Source organism: Cyprinus carpio, chromosome B1, assembly GCF_018340385.1.
Source record: "Cyprinus carpio isolate SPL01 chromosome B1, ASM1834038v1, whole genome shotgun sequence".
NCBI classification, from domain to species: domain Eukaryota; kingdom Metazoa; phylum Chordata; class Actinopteri; order Cypriniformes; family Cyprinidae; genus Cyprinus; species Cyprinus carpio.
Genome location: NC_056597.1, coordinates 14,069,701 through 14,089,415, shown reverse-complemented (window position 1 = coordinate 14,089,415; position 19,715 = coordinate 14,069,701). Strand labels below are relative to the sequence as shown.

Sequence of the window (19,715 nt, the reverse complement as noted above, 5' to 3'; positions counted from 1 at the left end):
CATTTTTGGGTGAACTATGCCTTTAATGTTTTTGGAAGCCTCATGAGAAACTCCACCTAGTTGGTGTTGCCAGGGCAGTGCAGGTTTCAGACAACATCTCAGTCAGAACAGCAGCATTCTGATGCTCCTTATCCAGCAGCAACAATCTAAAACATACACACAAAAAACACCATACAGTCATTATGGCATTCAAAATCTTTTTAATGCATTCATAACTATTTTAGCACTTTACTCTTTTTCTACCTGCTATTTTTTCACAAAGAAATGCAAACATGGGTTTAAAGAACATTTTTTAAGTTCAAAAACCCTATTATTACCCACAAAAACAAGGCATTTGTTTACTTAAAGTTTTTAGTATACTATACCTCTGATAGAAGACCTTCAAGGCACGTAGGACTCCCAGTTGGACCCTCCACGTGCTCAACTTCAGTCTATCACACATTATGCTACAAACCTCATTCTGGAACTGATCTACAAAACAAAACACACTCATTAAACAGCAGCACTCTACCCCTGTGTGTGTCTAAGACTTGTAACAGACTTACTCTGTGTCTGAATGGTTTTAGGCCAGGCCTTTCCAAGTGTCTCAAATGCACACAACAGAACTTCTGTTTGTAATTCACGAGTTTTAGCATCATCGTCGTCGTCATCATCATCATGTCTCGGGGAGCTGGCACTCGCCGGCTGATTCTAAATAGAAAAAAAAACAACTTTTTTTAAAATTAAGTACTAAATGTGGGGTTCCCAAATGATTAAAACACTTTGAGCAATATTGTTCCACTATAACTCAATTAGGATGAAATGCCAAAGCTTAAAAACAGATTTACTTTGAGCTGTACCTTTTTAATGGAGGAAGCACAAGGTCTGTGATTTCCTGAAAACGATCCTCCTGCGTCGACTCCAAGATGTCTGCTGCACTGTGTAAGGCTCCATTTTTATAAACCAGACTCTCTTTCTTACACTCCTTCAGCACCAGATCCAGCACCTCGCTTCACCGTTGGCTGACCTGCTGCAGGCTTTCTGAAGCTCCACACTACAGACAGAATCACACATATATGAAAACTTACTGTATTTACAGTTTTCAACTCATAGGTTTCATTAACCCAGAAACAGCAAGAGGTTTATGATCTTCTGTTTTCTTGTGAGTTTCGGTTACCCTGCATGCTCTGCACAACTCGCTATAAAAGGCTAAACATAATATTAAGAATCAAAAGTAGGTAAACCTCTTTACAGTATTATTTTCTAAGCACTACATTTAAAGAATGACCATGTATTTAAAGGAATAGTTCACCCAAAAATGAAAATCGGCTGAAACTTTCTTCACCTTCAGGTTATTCAAGATGTATAGAGGAGTGTTGTTTTTCTACATAGGAACAGATTTGGAGAAATTGAGCAGTACTTGCTTGCCAATGTATACTCTGCAATGAATGGGTGCCGCTATCAAAATGAGAGTCCAAACAGCTGATATAAACATCACAAGTAATCCAAACCATTCCAATCCATGAATTAACATCTGGTTAAGCAACAATTAATTAAAAAAAAAAACATCTTTAAATGTGATGGTTTAAGATTAAAACAGCTTAATCATGGTTTGTTTCTTACAAACATGCAGGTTTTCACTTTACAAGACAATAAGTAAGGGACTGGAGTCGTATATGGATTGTGATGTTTTTAATCAGCTGTCTGGACTCTCATGCTGACGCCACCTATTTCCTTCAGAGGATGTAATGCTAAATTTCTCCAAATCTTTTCTGATGAAGAAAACAAACTCAAATCTACATCTTGAATGGCCTGAGAAAATATTCCGCAAATTTTCATTTTTGAGGAGTACAACTATTCCATGTTTGTTTTTTTTGCTAAACATCTTACAGATCCTGTTAAGCTACAAGCACAACTATAAGTGTGTGTGAAAGATATAGTAGAGTCTAACCTGCATTTAGACACTACAGATCCAACAGCTTCAACAGCTCTTCCTGTGGATATACAAGACATTAGATTTCAGTGGCCACAAAAATACAGCAAAGAAAGAAATCAGGTTAAAACAAACCACTCAGATCATGTTTGTCTGCTTCCAGAGCAGACAGGATTATTAATCCTTGCCCAGGTGCAGAAAGTCTGTTCCCCCAGCACAGATCATGTGTTTGAGAAAGAGCAGGTATGTTACCTTCCCCTGCCCAGGTGCGTCCCTGCAAGCCCCTGCAGTAGTGCACTCAAAACCATGCCCAGGTGAGGTGCCACCAGTGAGCCTGTTTGTTGCTTAGCAATAGTTGCCATGGCAGAGGCACCCTGAGCCTTCATCTTCCAGGACTGAGACTGCAGAGCCCTCTGAGTAATGGCTATGAGCTCAGTCATGTACAACCGGATTCCACCAAAGCTGCCTAAAAATACACAATAATTCATTCTCTCATCCTAGGCCTCAACACACACTATAATATGTAGTACACTACCTTTGGGGTCATTAAATTTTTTTAAACAAGGAGACATTAAATTGATCAAAAGTGACAAAGACATTTATAATGCTACAAAAGATTTCGGTTTCATGCAACAAATGCAGTTCTTTTGAACTTTCTATTCAAAATAATTCTGAAAAAAAAAAAATGTATTTCAAAAATATTATGCAGAACAATAAGTAGTAGTAGTAGAAATGCTTCTTGAAAACCAAAATTAGCATATTAGAATGATTTCTGAAAGATCATGTTACACTGCAGACAGGAGCAATGATGCTGAAAATTCATTTGAAAATATACTGAAATAGGAAAGTTATTTCAAATTGTAATATTTCACAATATTACTGTTTTTACTGTATATTTGATCAAATAAATGGAGTTTTGGTAAGCATAAGAGACTTCTTTCAAAGATCCAAATCTTATCAACTTTAAACTTTCAAACAGCAGTGCACATATCCCTCTAGTGCTTCAAAGCCTGGGTATTGACTTTTCTAATTAGATCCAACTGTCTTCAGTAGATTATGTTTGATTCAACATTGTAACTAATATATGCATAATAAAAATCAAATACAATTTTGCTTAGATATGAAAAAAAAAATCCATACATGTAAACTAATGCATGTTGAAGTCTAACATAGCAATAGGGCTAGGTGATATAAAAAAAATTAAACATTAACAATGATTTTTGATGTAAAGTCTAGCAACATGCATAAATTACAGCATAAACAGCCCACCATAAAATAAAATCTTTACACATCCAAAAAAAAAAAGACACGTTAAATGACTGATTTTTTTTTTTTTTGCACATTCAAAAAGGTTATGAATTAATCTGCAAAATTATCTTTTCCCCTTCAAAGGTTGTGTATTGTAACCTACCAGGTACATGTTCCTGCCAGACCTCAGACCACAGGTTGGCCTCAGCGCTTTCTCCTTTCTCTTCCTCAGGCTCCTGATGCATGCCCAGAAACGCCAGCGGAAGAGCCACTCCAGCATGAGCCTTCAACACATCAGGACTGTAGTGACTGATGGCATGAACCGCCAGACAACATGAGGACTTGTACAGTGCCTCTGAAAATGACAGAAAAAAACACCTTACAACCTAGATAGCATGAGGTATTTTTCAAGAGAAACCCCTCTTCATTAAATGACAGTTCACCCATAAATGAACATGGGGTCATCATTAACTCATTTCATCTTTTGTGTCCAACCAAAGACAGTCAAGTCATATGGGTTTGGAAGTTCATGAGCGCATTCATATTTGGGTAGACTATTCCATTAAAGTCCTCATACCCTCTTTTTCCAGGTACCAGGTGCTCAGTTTCTGCAGGAGCTTCTCAACACTGCTGTCTTTGGCTGTCTGATGGGGAAACAAGAGTATTGTTTTGTAACTCTGTAGTTGCTTTAAATTCAACTGAAATATGCATTCAGGTGTTTTCATACCCTGACCAGATGTCCAATGGCAAAGGCAAACGAAGACTTCTGAACGACGCTACTACGGTCATTAATCCCATTTAGGAGTGAACTCATGAGTTTACCTGTGGGACAAAATATGCCCAATCACATATATGACTTACAAATGTACAAAACAGTTTAACTCCTCTATTCTGTCAGTATGTTTTACCTGAATATGGTGTAAGATCTTGAGGGCACTGTACTGTCAATGACACAATCACACTGGCACATCCTCCCTACAATTGCACATACAACTGTCAGTCTGTGTGTACATGTGGGAGAAAATACTGCCAAAAAGCGAACAGGATGTGTACCTTGGTTCCGAGTCCGATTCCACTCTTTAGTAGGTCACAAAGTTTTGGAACAAGCTCTCCTAACACAGACACATCCAAGTGTTGCAGACACTAAAAACCACAAACGCAGCTCACATAAACATTTGAGTAAAAAAACAAAACACTTGTAAACATGCATATAAATGTGTTTTTGTAATGAAATGTTCATTTAATTACCCATTGGAATGCAGCTAATGCAACATATGGAAAGACTTAATGATGTGTCTTACCATATTAATGGTTTCCATCATAGGAGAGGACTTTGCTGCACTTAACCTTGCGGCATCCATTGCACTCTGACACAGAAGGAAATGCGAAAACATAAGTTCATTACGTACAAGACGTACAAGTCTACTCTGCTAATATCATTAAAAGGAATAACAAAAATAACGACTGTTTTCAAACGCTCTCAAACTCACACCACTTGCCAAGCAAAATAAAATGAAATATATTTTATTTAAAGTCCCCCTGTAGTGAAAATCAAGTTTTATGTATGTTGTTTTTTGTCTATGTGGTGTTTTTTAATTTGCTTTTAGACAAACCATGTGCCAATCCATTAATCAACACCATTGCTGAGTATTTTCTCCTTAAAACTGTAGTTACCCAAAGGCTGTCCCAGAAACACGGTTTCTGGTTTAACGTGAATTTAGAACCGCTAACTCGAATAATAACCTGCAACAACAGTGTAAAAGTAGCCCGGAGTCAGACCCACCTCTCCCGCATTGCTCGCAGGTGCGAATTAAGAATCACAAACTTTGGCTGCATTCAAGTCTTCAAGGCATTTTTTTTTGACTACAGGGGATCTTAAATGTATTATTTTATTATTATTATTTGTAACTGACATTTTAAACAAATTAAATACACATTTAAATATGTCTATTTATTTATCAGTCTGGATAAATTTGGATAAAGATTTACTATTATTATTATTTTGTTGTTTACATTTCTTATGTACTGTTTATTTCCTAATATTTAGCCTAATATTTATTTATTTAATGAAGTTTGCATCACTGATTCTGTTACGTTCCTGTTTTATACTGTGCTGCTTTGAAAGAATCTCTGTTGTATGAAGCGCCATACAAATAAAATAAATTTACACCTAGTTTACTCCACATCAGAGTAGATGATCACAGAGCTGCCTCACCTTCTCCTGCTCTGTGGCTCTCAGACTGAGATAGTTGAGCACCTGTGGTTCCAGCACACTCAGGGCCTCCAGCAGAGCCGGGATGAGTCGAGGAGCATGGGGCTTTAGACGGCTGCCTGCTGTCTTACTGATCTTCACTAGAGTTTGGATACTAAAACAAAGCAATACTCAGACTTTTACTTTGAATATAAAATTTAATAGGTTTGTGTGCATGTGGCTGGTAAAATATATGCTTTCGTACCTGAGAGTGCGCACTTCGGTTACATTGCTGACAATGCCTTTGTCCAGTAGAGTTGGCAACAACACAGCCACTGTGTTCTGTGTGGAGGAAGCACCTGTTGATTCACACATGCGCACACACACCTATTGGACAAACACACATTCGTCAGTTATCGGTGCTGTCTCAAGAGTGGAAAATCATTGGGGTATCCAGAAGTCAGTGCTGCAACTCACTTTACTGAGAGTCTTTAGAGTCAGATCTGCTGCCTTACGAACTGACTCCTACAACAGGAAACAAATAAGACAGTCAAATAAAAATAGCTGCAGGTTACAAGCAAAGCACACACAAAGCATTGCAAAACATACAACAGCTTTTTATTTCTCACCTTTATATCATCCAGAACCCGAAACAGAGTCTCCCAGATTTCTGACAGGCGGTCAATGATTTCATCTGCCTGTCTTCCTCGTATCAGATCATTCAAAGCCAAGCAGCTGAAAAAAAAAGGAGGTCTGATGATTTGAACCCAATCTAGACGGGAGGAAATCAAGGTTCTTTCAAGCATATCTAGACACATTACCTTGACTCCCGCACCCTCCACATGTTACTAGTGAGGTTGGAAATTACATCTTGAAGAATTTCCTTAAAATATTTCTCCACCTGCCAAAAACAGATAAAATTTAACTGTAATAACAATACAGTGTCCCTAATATCTTTTAAGCAGTGTAATTCATTATTCTGAGTAATAATAATAATAATATCTTACCATGGTTTTGTCTGTGACGAGAGCATCCCAGATGCTAGTCATGGCCTGCCTAATGGCCAGGTTGGGGTCAAACTGGTATCTATAGAGACGGGGAACCAGCTGAGGCAGGAAAGGAGCCAGCTGCTCACCTGCTTTGGCTGCAATAATGTTAAACCCAAATGCTGCTCCCTACAGCACAGGAAGAGTCAACGATCATTGCCTGCTATTGAAAAAGGCTCTGAACCATAAGTTACCAAGTCATTATACAATCACATTATGGTTAATACAGCTTACCTTCCTGGAATTCCACATGGCATGGTGATTGGCAAGATTCATGAACTTGTAAACAAGATCCGGTTGGTTTAGATCACTAGCCAATGCACAGAGCTCCTTGTAGGTGGAGAGTCCTTGTCTACCAAAGTAAAAGATCAAAACAATATACAATGAAAGAAAACATCCACTCTAGTAACCTCATTAAAAATTTTCATTCTCAAATCTGGGAAGTCGTACTCCCTAAAATAGTTCTAAACAATCTGAAATATAAGTGAACTAAAAGAAGCACATACCCATCAGGTGATTTGCCAAGTGCCTCCCCCTGGAAGACTTCAGTGTCCTCTGAGACGGCATGTTTGGCTCTAAAAACATAAAATCTCACAGATATCACACGATATTCTGTTATGTAACTTACTGAAAAATAAAAGTTCAGATACTGAGCTGAATCTAATTAGTAGTCTATATAGAGTAACTGCTCTATGTTCTGGGGCTTGGGAAGTCTTAGTCAGGCAATTTACCACAACCCATAACAAAAAAAAGTTAATAATAATGAAAGGAACCAGAAATAAGCTGTTTTTTAATACCTTTTACCAGTCATCAGTGTTTCCACAAGGGTTGATACCAATTCCTGTTGATCCTGTTCTCCTCCGAGCTCATAAACCAGCCCGAGTCCTTTAGACGCCACATCTTGGCTGAGTTCTACACACACAGATCATCATCATCAAACCTGCCCATGAGCTCCCCGACTTAATATACTGTCAAAATGTGACCTTTAAAAGAGCAGTATCATAAAGGAGCAGTATGGGACTCACCATCTGGATCAGACAAGACAGAAATAAAGGCTGTCTGTATCTCCTTCAGATGAGACTATCACAGACAAAGAGAGAACATATACTTTGTCATGTCAATGTTTCTTTGTGTGTGTAAATGAGACTGGGAGTGCATTTGTGCATGTATTTACCTGTATTTCTTTGTGATGGCTGAGTTTCTTGACTAGAGACAGGAGCCATATGCATGCAGCCTGCCGAACATGAGGGTTTGGACTTGGTATATATTTTGACAAGACAGAGCTCAACACCCAGGGCACTATATCATTATTCTTCACATCTGAAAAAAAATAAAAATAAGAAGATAAAAATGAAACAGCACATCATATAATTTATATATATATATATATATATATATATATATATATATATAGATAGATAGATAGATATATAGAGAGAGAGAGAGAGAGAGAGAGAGAGTGTAACACGGTCCAAGTACAAAGTTTTCAAATAATAAAGAATATTTTAAATTCTTTAGTATAATTAACTAAAAGCATCCTTCAGGCTAGCAGGCTCACACAGTGCTTTCACTCTGGCATTATTTCAGTTTTGTTAATTCTAGTGATTTCAGTTTTGTTATTTACTTTGTTGGTTTTGTCATAAAAGATTGAGTTTTTAATTTTTTGGCTTTGTGGTAAGCCAATGAAATTTTATAATTTTTATTTTGGTTGTGCCAATGTATAATTTACATGAGGAGAGAAATCACATTTATATCCAAACAGTAAATAATCTACATGGAAAGGAGTCCAAAACCAAAAGTGTAGTTACTTTATATTCCTGATGCCTTGTCCAATGTTGCCCCAAATCTTTTTATATTTTCAGTCAGGCAAACAGTTTTACTTGATCAAAAGACAAGTTTGCACAAGACAAGTGTGAAAAAGATTCAAGCCCCATCTGAGCACACAGTTCCCTCTTTATATCTCTCACACATACTTACTGTCAGGAGGGCAGTACTGGTCTTCTGTGCATGTCCACACATCTCGAGCAGCTCCAGAGCAGCTTCCTATAGCAGCATTAGTTAAAGCCTCTCCCACAGTAAACTGTAGCTCCACCTGCTTGGCCTAAAGAAACCCAACACAAGCATATTACAGTAAGAAATGTGAAGAAATGGCCAAATGTTTTTTCATGTTACTTATTTGATATGAATTCACTGAACTATGCTGACAAAAGTAGGACTGTCAATTTGAAGTGTTAATTAAGTATGAATAATTAAAAAAAAAAAAGTGTTAAAAGTTATTCATGCATTTAACTGCCCAGACATGCCCAGACATGCATCTTTGCATGCGGTTGATGACAAAATGATGCGGGATGACAACTGATTAAGTGATGTAGTCTATACGAATCCAGTTATATGCCCCTACAATTCAAGATATGGCCTTGTATGGGATTTTGTCTTATATTTATATCATATGATATACTGTAGTTTAGCAATATCACACGAGCAAGTTTGCGGTTTTCCCCCCTGAATATCAGCATGATCTCAAACGTGATATGATTTTACACAACAGTTCACTAAACAAGCTGTTAATATTGTTACATTTTAGACACAATATTGTCAGTATTGGCTGTTTTTGCTTAAATTTGCCAATGTAATGTAAATAGTTCCAAACAAAGCCACAGCAGAAATGGTGTGCATCTCAGAGCAACACAGAACTATGTTTTTTACTGAATGAATCCACATTTTGAATGAATTGAGTGAGCCAATTATTTAGTGACTCATTCATAAAGACAGTAACATGCTTCATTTGTAAATCAATCAGCTGCTTGGATGAATCGGTTGAATGAATGACTGAACAACTTACTCATTAAGACTAAGTTTTTATTATAAAACTCATTAAGTTTTTGTAATAAAAAAATTAAAAAATAAATAATCATTTTATATTTCAATATAAAAGAATTTCTATGTTGAATCAAAATATTTTTTCTAAAGCTACTTTTTTGTAATGTCTATTCAATGATTTCTCTTTTCACAAAATAATGAATTTACATGATCTTTTGTGGGCTAAATCGCAGCCAGAATTGATATGCGATTAATTAAGTGGCAAGCAGATTAATTTGATTAATTAATCAGCACATTTTTTTATTTTATGAATAATTGTGGTCCTGCAGGATTTTCTTCTGGTGTGGGAATTCACCATCTCCCACTGGCAGGAACCCAAGAGTCTGGATGGCCCGTTCTTTCATCTGACAACACAAACAGCAGATGATCAGTACCATAAAACAAAATAGCCTTCATTTCATTGTGGAAACAGTTTTAAAACTGATTTATGCAGAAGCGTTTATTTGGATGAAGAATGCGAATAGCAATAATACAATTATAATCATTCTCTCTGAGTGTGAATTTATTTTATTTTTTTACCTTGCCAGTCTCTTTTCCAGATGGGATTCTGGCAAGCAGATTATCCACTAGACTGAGTTTAGTGAAGCCATTTCCATCCGCTGGTATCAGCAACACGCTGTTACGCCCAATCTCTCCCAGTGCGGTCACAGCAGCAACAGTCAACAGAGGAGATTCACTATCCAAAAACAAACCTGCAGACAAACACATTGGCAGCCATTTGTTTAATTAGGTAAATATATTGTTTTTCTTGCAGCAATAGTTAACTAATGAAACAAAAGTTCTTGTCGTTAATCAAGAGCATCCCGATATCAGAAGTGTCAAGTGTGAACACACTACGTGAAAAGGCACATACCGATGGTTTTTGTGGCCACAGCAATTAGTTCATCATTTTCTTTGGGCGTGGGCTCAGTAGGCATTAGGCTCCGCCTCTTATTCATGTATCTGCCCACCATGTAGCCCAGAGCCAAGATGGCACCATGCTGAGTCTCAGGACTCTAAATTTAAAAACAAATAAATACATACATTAATTAATACAAAAAAACGAATACATTTCTAAAAATGTGATACATTTCTAAATTAGAAAAAAAACATATTACATTATTTTATACATACATGTGTGTCTTTTGTTGTCTTAATCAGGTTTTGTACAGCAGTTCTAAGTTCATTTCCAGACATAGTAGAGACAACTACAGCATACAGTTGTGCTGCCAGTTCACGCATGTCTTCTTTATTAGTATTCATGAGACCCTGCAAAGCAAACATAATTAATTAACAAAAATACTTTTTTATAGTCAGAAACACTTAAAGTCTCCATTCCAGAGGATATAATATAAAATACACTGTTAAAAGTCAGGGGTCGGTAAGATTTATTAGCAGCAGTCTTCAGTATCATGTGATCCTTCAGAAATTATTCTAAATGTGCTGATTTGAGCTCAAACTTCTCTTGAAAGAACATTGTTCAAAAAAAACATTTATCTGAAATCAAACATTTTTGTAACATGCTGAATATTTCACAGTCACTTCTCATCAATTTAATGCATTCTTGCTGAATAAAAGTAATTAATTCTAAAAAAAAATAAAAAAATCTGGTAACACTTTATTTTAAGGTGTCCTTGTTACAAGTTACATGCACCTACTATTATAATAACAATAAACTATGCATATTTACATGCAAGTAACCCTAAGCCAAACCCTAATCCTCCATATAGTAAGTACATATAGTTAATTACTATTACGCAGTTCTTAAAGGTATAATTAAACTGTAACGACACCTTAAAATAAAGTGTAACCAAATATCTTACTGACAGTAACAGAAATATAATAATTACTTTAATCCAGTCGATTTTGTCTACAAAGTTGGGGGTAAGTTTCTCTGGGCACACAGAGACCACTTCCAAGAGACAGTACATCACTGGGATACCTGAATTAATGAATAAGGCCACATCATCAGATCACAACAAAATAAATTTAAGATAATCCACTTCATCCATTTCCTGTAGATTAGGTTCTACATATTAAATAGATTACATATATGAAGTATACCCCAAATGTAGGTAATCTTACTGCCCAACCATATTAGAAAACATAATCTGTAAACTCTTCACCTCCTACAGCTGACAGCAGCTGTTGCAGTAAGTTCATGTATACATGAACTGGACTGGCCTCCCCTCCTTTAGTGGCTGAGGAAGAAGAAGCTTCACTGGACAATAACGACTGAACATAGCGTCCAATAAGAGGAGCATCATCTTGCATGTCCATCAGGCTCTGAGATGTGGATGTGACACCAGCACTATAAGCTAAACACATTCTCAGATAAAGAACTATCTGTGGAAACAAAAGAGCATATGTTCAATTGAAAATACATGCTGTATGTGTATTAAATACAATATTGAAAGAATTCTTAAATCTAAAGACTTGTCAGTCTACCTCTCCAAATGTGGCAGGATTAAAAGGCAACGTGGAAGCTCCAACAATATATTTCGCAGGAGTCTTCAATCTCTGTGCAGCCTACGACACAAAATAACAAAGGGTCAGCCTCTATTATTACACAAGCGGGTAGTTCTCACCTGGTTTGCCAATAAATCGCTACACAAAACACACTGGGATCAGCAAGAAACACATTAATGCAAACAAACCCATATTTATTTGTAGACTGGGTCATAACTGGGGTGCTTAACGATGCATGATTATATAGTTACTTGCATTTTATTATTTGCATTTAGCATCAGAACAGACCTGGAGACTCATTTGGGGTCATGACATACCTCAGTCATTAAAGGGATACTCCACCCCAAAATGAAAATTGTGTCATTAATCACTTACCCCCATGTCGTCCCAAACCCGTAAAAACTCTGTTCGTCTTCAGAACACAGTTTAAGATATTTTGAATGAAAACCGGGAGGCTTGAGACTGTCCCATAGACTGCCAAGTAAATAACAGTGTCAAGGTCCAGAAAAGGTTTGAATTCCTCGTCAGAATACTTAATCTGCCATCAGACATGCAATCTGGGTTATATGAAGTGACAGGAACACTTTTTGTAAGTAAAGAAAACAAAGATCACGACTTTATTCAACAATTCCTTTGAACAGAAGAGCATACGCAGCATACGATGATATGGAGAGATATCATTGTATTTTCATGATATTTTCATCCAAAATATCTTAAATTGTGTTCCGAAGACGAACTGAGCTTTTACGGGTTTGGAACGACATGGGGGTAAGTGATTAATGACAAAAAAATTTCATTTTGGGGTGGAGTATCACTTTAATAAATCAAAACACCACACCTTTTCTTGGATGTAGCTGACCATCTCAGGGAATGACGGCATGGGCCTCGATCCCTCTTTCTCTGTCTTCGTAGAGGGGAGAGACCTAAGTGCTCGCCGAGCCTCCCCAGACACCTCCTCGCGACTGAATTTTTTGTTAATAAAATCTGCATACCTATTTAAAGCCTTGACACAGGCCATATGATGTACAACTTTCATGACAACGCTTAATTGAGGATTTGATTGAGTTGTCAGTAAGAGATATCTAGAGGCTACATGATCAGGAGCAAACACTGTGCTGGCAAATTTCATCGCTACTTGGCGCACCTGTACCTCCGGCTAACACAAAGCCATACACAACAGGACATTACACACTGTAAATTATTATTATTATTATTTTATATTTATTCATAGACTCAGAATTGGGTTTAATAACTTGTTGTATCATAAAGGTGATTTGTGTAAGTTCATATTTAGTGTTGACATTTTTGTTTATTCCTTCTAGGTGGTTATAATAAGGCAGCTTGCAATAATAACAAACCTTTGTGATATATGCAGCCACAAGTGCTTCCATTAGGTTCAGAAGTGCCCCCTGAAGATTAACGTATGCTCCCACCATCATCGACAAGGCTTCCTGAATGGCCAATCGAACATCAGCCTCCTCCTGTTTCCATTGTTAAAAAGAAACTAGGTTACATTTTTACAACAGGTCACATAGTAATAACTGGATTACTACTATATAAAATGTATATCAAACAAACCTTGCACATGGACTCAAAAAACTGCTGTACCAATGCAATGTCTTTTGTGAAAAGCTGAGGCATTCGACTATTATGGCAATGAGGAAAAAGGGAAAAAATACATTTTAATTCCTATTAAAGTTACATTATATAAAATAAAACAAATATATTATTTACAGAAATATATTATTAAGTTATAAAATTACCTTGAAAGTTTTTTTACAGCAGAATAGTAGGCAAAAAGTAGTTTTTTGGTGTTTTTATTAAAATAATAAATTAAGGTCATTTTGACGAATACTTCTGAAAAAGCCAAATTTTGAGATACAACTAAAACATAAATTGATCAGCATGCGTTCATACCTCTTTATGTTCATTGATAAGCTTGGTAAGTCCATTCAGCAGCATCAAACCCAAAGGTTTGTTGGTATCAGGGCACCTTCAGATTAAACACACAATTATTGTCACCTCATCTGATGCAAATGCACACAAAATAGTAAAAACACTTAACACTTAACACATTGACACTTACACCATACAGATATGATGTACAAACTGCAGAGTGAGGGACAGAAGTTTGTTGTTGGTGTTTGCTCCAAAAAGTCCATCATAGACAACCTAAACAAACAGACAATCACTGTAACAAACAACCTTTGAACAAGTTAGGACATATTACTTTCCTGCCCCTATTAGTCTCTTTCAACATGCATCTCAGCTGCAATTAATTTCATTCTGTCAAACGTTCGCTCTCTAACCTGTATATTAGAAGGAAAGTACTCAGCAGCCAGTCTAGAGCGGAGAAGATGAGGCAGAATCTTCATCTTGACTCTAGTGCTGACCGGCTCATGCTTTAGCTCCTGTTTGACTGTGGCACCCTGGGTAAAAACACAGACATTATGTAGAACACCTTACTTGATATAAAAGTTGAATGCCTTGTGTGTAATGAATATACTTACTTTAGTTTTGACTGGAATATCACCCAGGTAAACTTTATACATTTTGTTGATAATGAGTGGATTGTTCCAGTCAATAATGCTGCAGTATGAAACAACACAAGAGGTGAGATTCAATATCAAGACCTCGTGATTTAATTTGACATAACATTACAGAAAGCCTCACCTCTGCTTGCTTTTCAGTTCAAGATCAGCCGCCGTGGCGACACTGTGTCTGGTGTCACTTGAAGCCACAACTAAGTGAATGACTGTTTCAACCTCAGGCACCTGCTCTGCCTCTATGAACTTCACAATTCCCAATTTACACTGCAAACACAATGATGAAGGTTACTCCGTGAAGAATCAGAAAGAGTAAACTGGTTATCTCAGTTCATTCAATTTTGAATAACGGACAGAAATAAAGCAAAACATCTCTTATTAAAAATCACAAATATGCTCCAACATATTTTCTTAGCAACCTCACCTGCTCCAGTTGCTCTGGACTCCACTGAGCTTCTCCAATGACTCTTTTAACTGCATAAACGCTCATTCCTGGAGGAGGCTGAGGGAGACCTTGTGCTGATGCAGCTCCTGCTCCAGATCCCCCTTGTGGAGATGAAGGAGCCGGACGACTTGGAGGCTCGTTCAACACAAACTTGATATAATTTGAAAGATAGGGTTAATGGGAATTCTGAAAACAGCTTTAACATTACCGACTACAACTTATTGTACATATCCACCCGACATACCCATATGGCATCAGAAGAACATCAAGCATGAACTCTAAGAGGAGTTGTACAGTTTTGGGCCTCTCGGTCAGGACAAATGGGGAAGCTTTAGATGGCTCTGATGGATATTTCATATGATACAGTGTAGGGATCAACAGGTGCATCAGACTAGAGGGAGAAGACAAAGACATGAAATTTAATGCATGTGTAGATATTTATATAGATATATATATATATATATAATATAATATAAATAATAATATATATATTATATCTCTACACATGTACACATATACACATATACACACACACACACTGCCATTCAAACGTTTGAGGTCTCCATCACCAAATTTATAATACTTTTATTATATTTTTTTAAACAAAATTCTAGAATTCTATTAAAACAAAAGTTCTACTTCAAATAAATGCTGTTCTTTTGATCTTCCTATTTATCAAAGAATAGATAAAAATATCCATCATGTTTTCCAAAAAATTAAGCAGCACAACGGTTTTCACCATTGATAATAATAATAAAATAAATGCTGTCCTTTTGATCTATTTGAAAAATGAAATGAAAATGAAAATCATGATTTTTCACTACATCACCAAATCTGTATATATTCTGAAGGATCATGTGACTGAAGACTGGAGTAATGCTGATATTCAGCTTTGTCATCACAGGAATCAATTAAATATCAATGGAAATAGAAAATACTTGTTTTAAATTATAATAGTATTTCACAATAATACTATTTTTACTGTGTTTTTAAATCAAATAAATGCAGCCTTGGTGAGCATAAGAAACTTCTTTCAAAAATATAAAAAATTCTTACCGACCCCAAACTTTTAAACAGTTGTTTATATATTTAGTAATAAATACATTTCATTAGACAATATTTTATCATATAGTATAAATGTGTTTATTACCAGCTACATTTTGCCTTAATAATGAAAACAACATTGTTTCATTTCAAATGAAGCTGAAACTAACCTGTCCTGTTGGGGCTGAGGCTTGCCCTCCATTGCTGTGAGTAGAGTAGGTGCAAGCTCACACTGTTTGGATACCTCCAACCTAGGATAGCCCATTTTTATGTAGATGATAGTGAAGTTTCTGCAAGCACAAACGTAGTCATGACCATGAAGTTCTTACTTCATAATATGAGAATATATTCAGCATGAAATGGTGACATTTCAAGGTTAATAGCATTAAGTATTGGCAGTGGTGGATACGATCATACCGTGACAAAAGATGCAGCAGCAGGGTCCTGATACTGAACCAACAGTGTCTCTACAGGAAGCTGAATCTTGGGTCGACTCTTTATCCTTTTGTTTAGGTGTACCAGCAACTCCATAACCTGGAGAGGGCAATAAAAAAAATCCAGTTCTTTAATAGATATTCTTTGAAATTATTCTCATGGGTCCTACTTTTGGGTCCTACTATGCATCCCTTAGAGAAATGACATTAATAATGTAGAGTTTTGAACTTGCATCTCTCACATAAACACATAAAAAAGCATTTATTTATTCTATTATCATTACATTGGTTTTAGTATTTAGCTATAGCATCAACGCTGAAGAGTAATTAGCTTGTGAAGTGGATTTACTTATTATAGAGTTAACGAAAGTTATCATGTGTATTGTAATGTTCGAAACAGATGTCATAACAAATGTCAATAAACTGTGGAAGATTTTTAAATAAGCAGTTCATTCATAAATTTGTACGACCAAACCTTCAGGCTGTGGAAATACAAACTGGAATACAGAAAACAACAAGTGCAGCACTCAAAAGGGGCAGGGCTACATCTAAATTTGAACCATTTACAACATGTGAATGCATGATTTTAAGATCCATCTTTTCACACTGATGGCAACAGATATACTTATATGCAACTACTACAAAGACTGAAAACATTCACTTATATTCAAGAAGGAAAACACAATGCATAAAGACTTTTTGAACAGGGTGATGTGTAAGTTTTTTTTCTTATTTAAATATTAAAAAAAATCAATTTAGATCTGCTCTTCAGAAGCTACAAATGCTGCTTCAAAGAAGATTAGAATTAGAAGTGTCAGAAATGCAAGAAAATTACTTTATATGTACTTTTTTTTCACAAAATTAAAAATTTATTCTTTGCTATGAACAGTTTAATTTTTCTCACACACTTACTTTCTTGCGAACCCCCTCTTGCACACTGGATAGTTTGAGGAGGACAGGAGGCAGGAATTTGGATATAATATCCTGCAACTGCTCATCTGTTTCTGCATGACCCAAGCGCAAAAACACACGCTCCAACTGGTCTACAATGGAAAACAAAGAGAAAGCAGCAACGTAAGTTGCAGATACAGGGTTCAAAAATACGCAGGGCTTAATTATCTATTTTCAGATTGATTTGAATGGAAAAAATCTCATATACTTCCTATATGATCAGAGGTTAATTATAAGAAGCTTATATTTTAGTTAAATCGATGTATTAAATTGACACAGAGAATTACTGCAATGCATCTATGTCCCTAGCATAAGTGCATTTCACCGGCTCTCTATAAATCAATTTACAATAAAAAAAAAATATGTAACAAGCTTGCGATGAACAACAGAAGATAAGAATTACTGAAAATACAGATACACGGTAAATTTAAAAGCTATGATCGCTAAGGTTAGTTGGTTAGCCTGTGATCTGAATAGCCTCACTGCTAACCGACGTTAACGGTTATTATCTACTACATACTTATTTCTCACGATGACAATAAATGACAACCAGACCAGGACCTCTATGACATTTAGATACCGCTATTTTCACGGTAAAAAGAGGTTCTAGTGTCCTCTATATTGGTTGGAAAACCATATAAGAGGTACTTTCATTTTGGAGCATGACTGAGCATTGGGCCTCTGTAAGAATACTAGCCGGCTAACTTAGCTGCCAAACTGATATTCACTTTACAAATATTTATTTATGTAACTACAGATAGACAGACAGACAGACAGCACGGTGAACTCAGTCTTCATAAGAGTGACAAATAATGAAGAGGGTATTGAAAACAAGTATGCAGTAATGAAGAAATAACGCATGTAGAATGAGTTAAAACTTACTGAGCTCGTCCTGTGCAGCCATGTTTGAACTGAAGTCACCAGCAGCACTGCCCCTCCTATAGAGAACAACATCTCTCTGCCTCTCTCTCTCCCTCTCTCTCCTCTCTCTCTCCTCTCTCTCTCTCTCTCTCCCTCTCAGCTCCAAATCTCTCGTCCTCCTTCTCCTCTCCAAAGTCGTATTCTCCCTCTCTCTCTCTTTCCCTCTCTCTCCTCTCTCTCTCTCTCTCCCTCCACTCTCCTTTCCCTCTCTCTCCTCTCTCTCTCTCTCTCCCTCCACTCTCCGTTTATTGGCATGACTGTAAAATGATACAATATTGCCAAAGCTTAGTCCTGTCTTCTCTCCTTAGTACAAAAAGATAAAAAATAATAATATAATAACACTAACAATAATTAAATGAACATCACAGTAATAGAATGGAATATTATAACACCTTAGAAGTATTAAACTGTTGCAAATTGTAACGTGTGAACATGTGATACCACAGTCTTTAACCTATATAAAAAAACACACATACATACTAAGGATCACTGTGGTGGACAGTAGGGTAACACACTGAGCTCAGACACAACACACACATTCACCTGCTGTCTCTCAGGCTGTTGCACATCCACATGTATCTCGCAGCAAGTGCTGCTGTCTGTCCCTCTCCTAATATTATTTTTATTTGTTCTGTTTCACTAATGGCTGTAAAGTTCTTTATTAGGTTGTTGAATTTGTTGAAGTAGAGGTTTCTTATGGATATGTATTTATGACAGTGAAGGAGGAAGTGCATCTCTGTCTCAATCTCTCCTGTCTGACAGTGAACACACACCATTTGCTTGGTCAGGATCCGTCTCTGCTTTGTGTCTCTGACACTCTGGAGATAATCTTCCAATTCATAAATTAGGTTTTTAGAGTTCGATAGAATTGTAATTACTTTGTGTTTTTGTTTCTTGATCCCAATGTTCCAGTTAGGTATTTTTAGATTGCTTGATAATTTGATTTATTTTAATGTTTGGGTGAGAAGAGGTGCTGGTTTGAGACTGGACAGTGTTAGTAGAGTCAGTCAGGTTAGTAAGTCTCAGAACTAGCTGACTGAGTGGACTCTTTTCGAGTTCAGTTCTTGGGTTTGTAGGCACTTTAAAATGTAGCGATTCTGTGGGACTTGATTTAAGATGCATCCCCAAATTTGAGAGATCTTTTATGCATATTGATAATTAATGGGAATTGGCCTAATTCTGCCCTACATGTGTTATTGGGTGTTTTTCTTTGTAGTTTAGAATCATTTTGCAGAATTCTGTGTGGTAGGGCTTCTGTTGGATGGCTGTCCCATCTAGTGTAGCTCTGATCACTGAGTGGACCGCAAACCTCACTTCCATACAGCGCTATGGGCTGAATCACACTATCAAAGATTTTACACCAATTAGTAGCAGTATTTTCAATATTTTGGAATTCTTTCTTGATTGCGTATAGAGCTCTTCGAGCTTTATCTTTGAGAGCATTCACTGCCCAAACTGAAACTCCCCGATGCAGTGATGATCAGGTCGAGGTAAGTGTACTGCATCATGTGTTCTAAAGGTGGTGCTGACTGAACTGGTATCTGTGACATCTAGGCTTTTTCTGAAAGGAACCATAATGTTGGGTCTTTTTGAGGGTTTACTGCCAGGGCCCAGTTCTGGTAGTAGTTTTGTCCAGCAGGTCTCTCCTC

General features: G+C 36.7%; 1 protein-coding gene across 1 annotated transcript; it reads right to left on the bottom strand.

Moving 5' to 3' along the window:
* Positions 1–40: 40 nt before the first annotated feature.
* On the bottom strand, positions 41–18,086 carry LOC109059037 (proteasome adapter and scaffold protein ECM29-like). Its single transcript, XM_042715966.1, is given in 49 exon segments — positions 41–146; positions 366–471; positions 546–692; positions 841–991; positions 993–1,026; positions 1,931–1,973; positions 2,165–2,186; positions 2,188–2,378; positions 3,324–3,515; positions 3,738–3,804; positions 3,888–3,982; positions 4,069–4,135; positions 4,214–4,303; positions 4,462–4,527; positions 5,376–5,526; positions 5,617–5,738; positions 5,829–5,876; positions 5,981–6,086; positions 6,173–6,252; positions 6,359–6,526; positions 6,632–6,749; positions 6,904–6,972; positions 7,195–7,309; positions 7,423–7,477; positions 7,572–7,717; positions 8,375–8,519; positions 9,541–9,621; positions 9,797–9,969; positions 10,131–10,272; positions 10,391–10,525; positions 11,107–11,198; positions 11,383–11,602; positions 11,705–11,785; positions 12,564–12,677; positions 12,768–12,881; positions 13,084–13,206; positions 13,304–13,370; positions 13,489–13,536; positions 13,641–13,718; positions 13,812–13,897; positions 14,035–14,154; positions 14,236–14,314; positions 14,399–14,538; positions 14,696–14,866; positions 14,957–15,107; positions 15,931–16,050; positions 16,170–16,294; positions 17,107–17,237; positions 18,028–18,086. Coding segments are annotated over 49 exon segments (5,313 nt in total). The 5' UTR covers positions 18,050–18,086.
* Between the last annotated feature and the right edge of the window lie 1,629 nt (positions 18,087–19,715).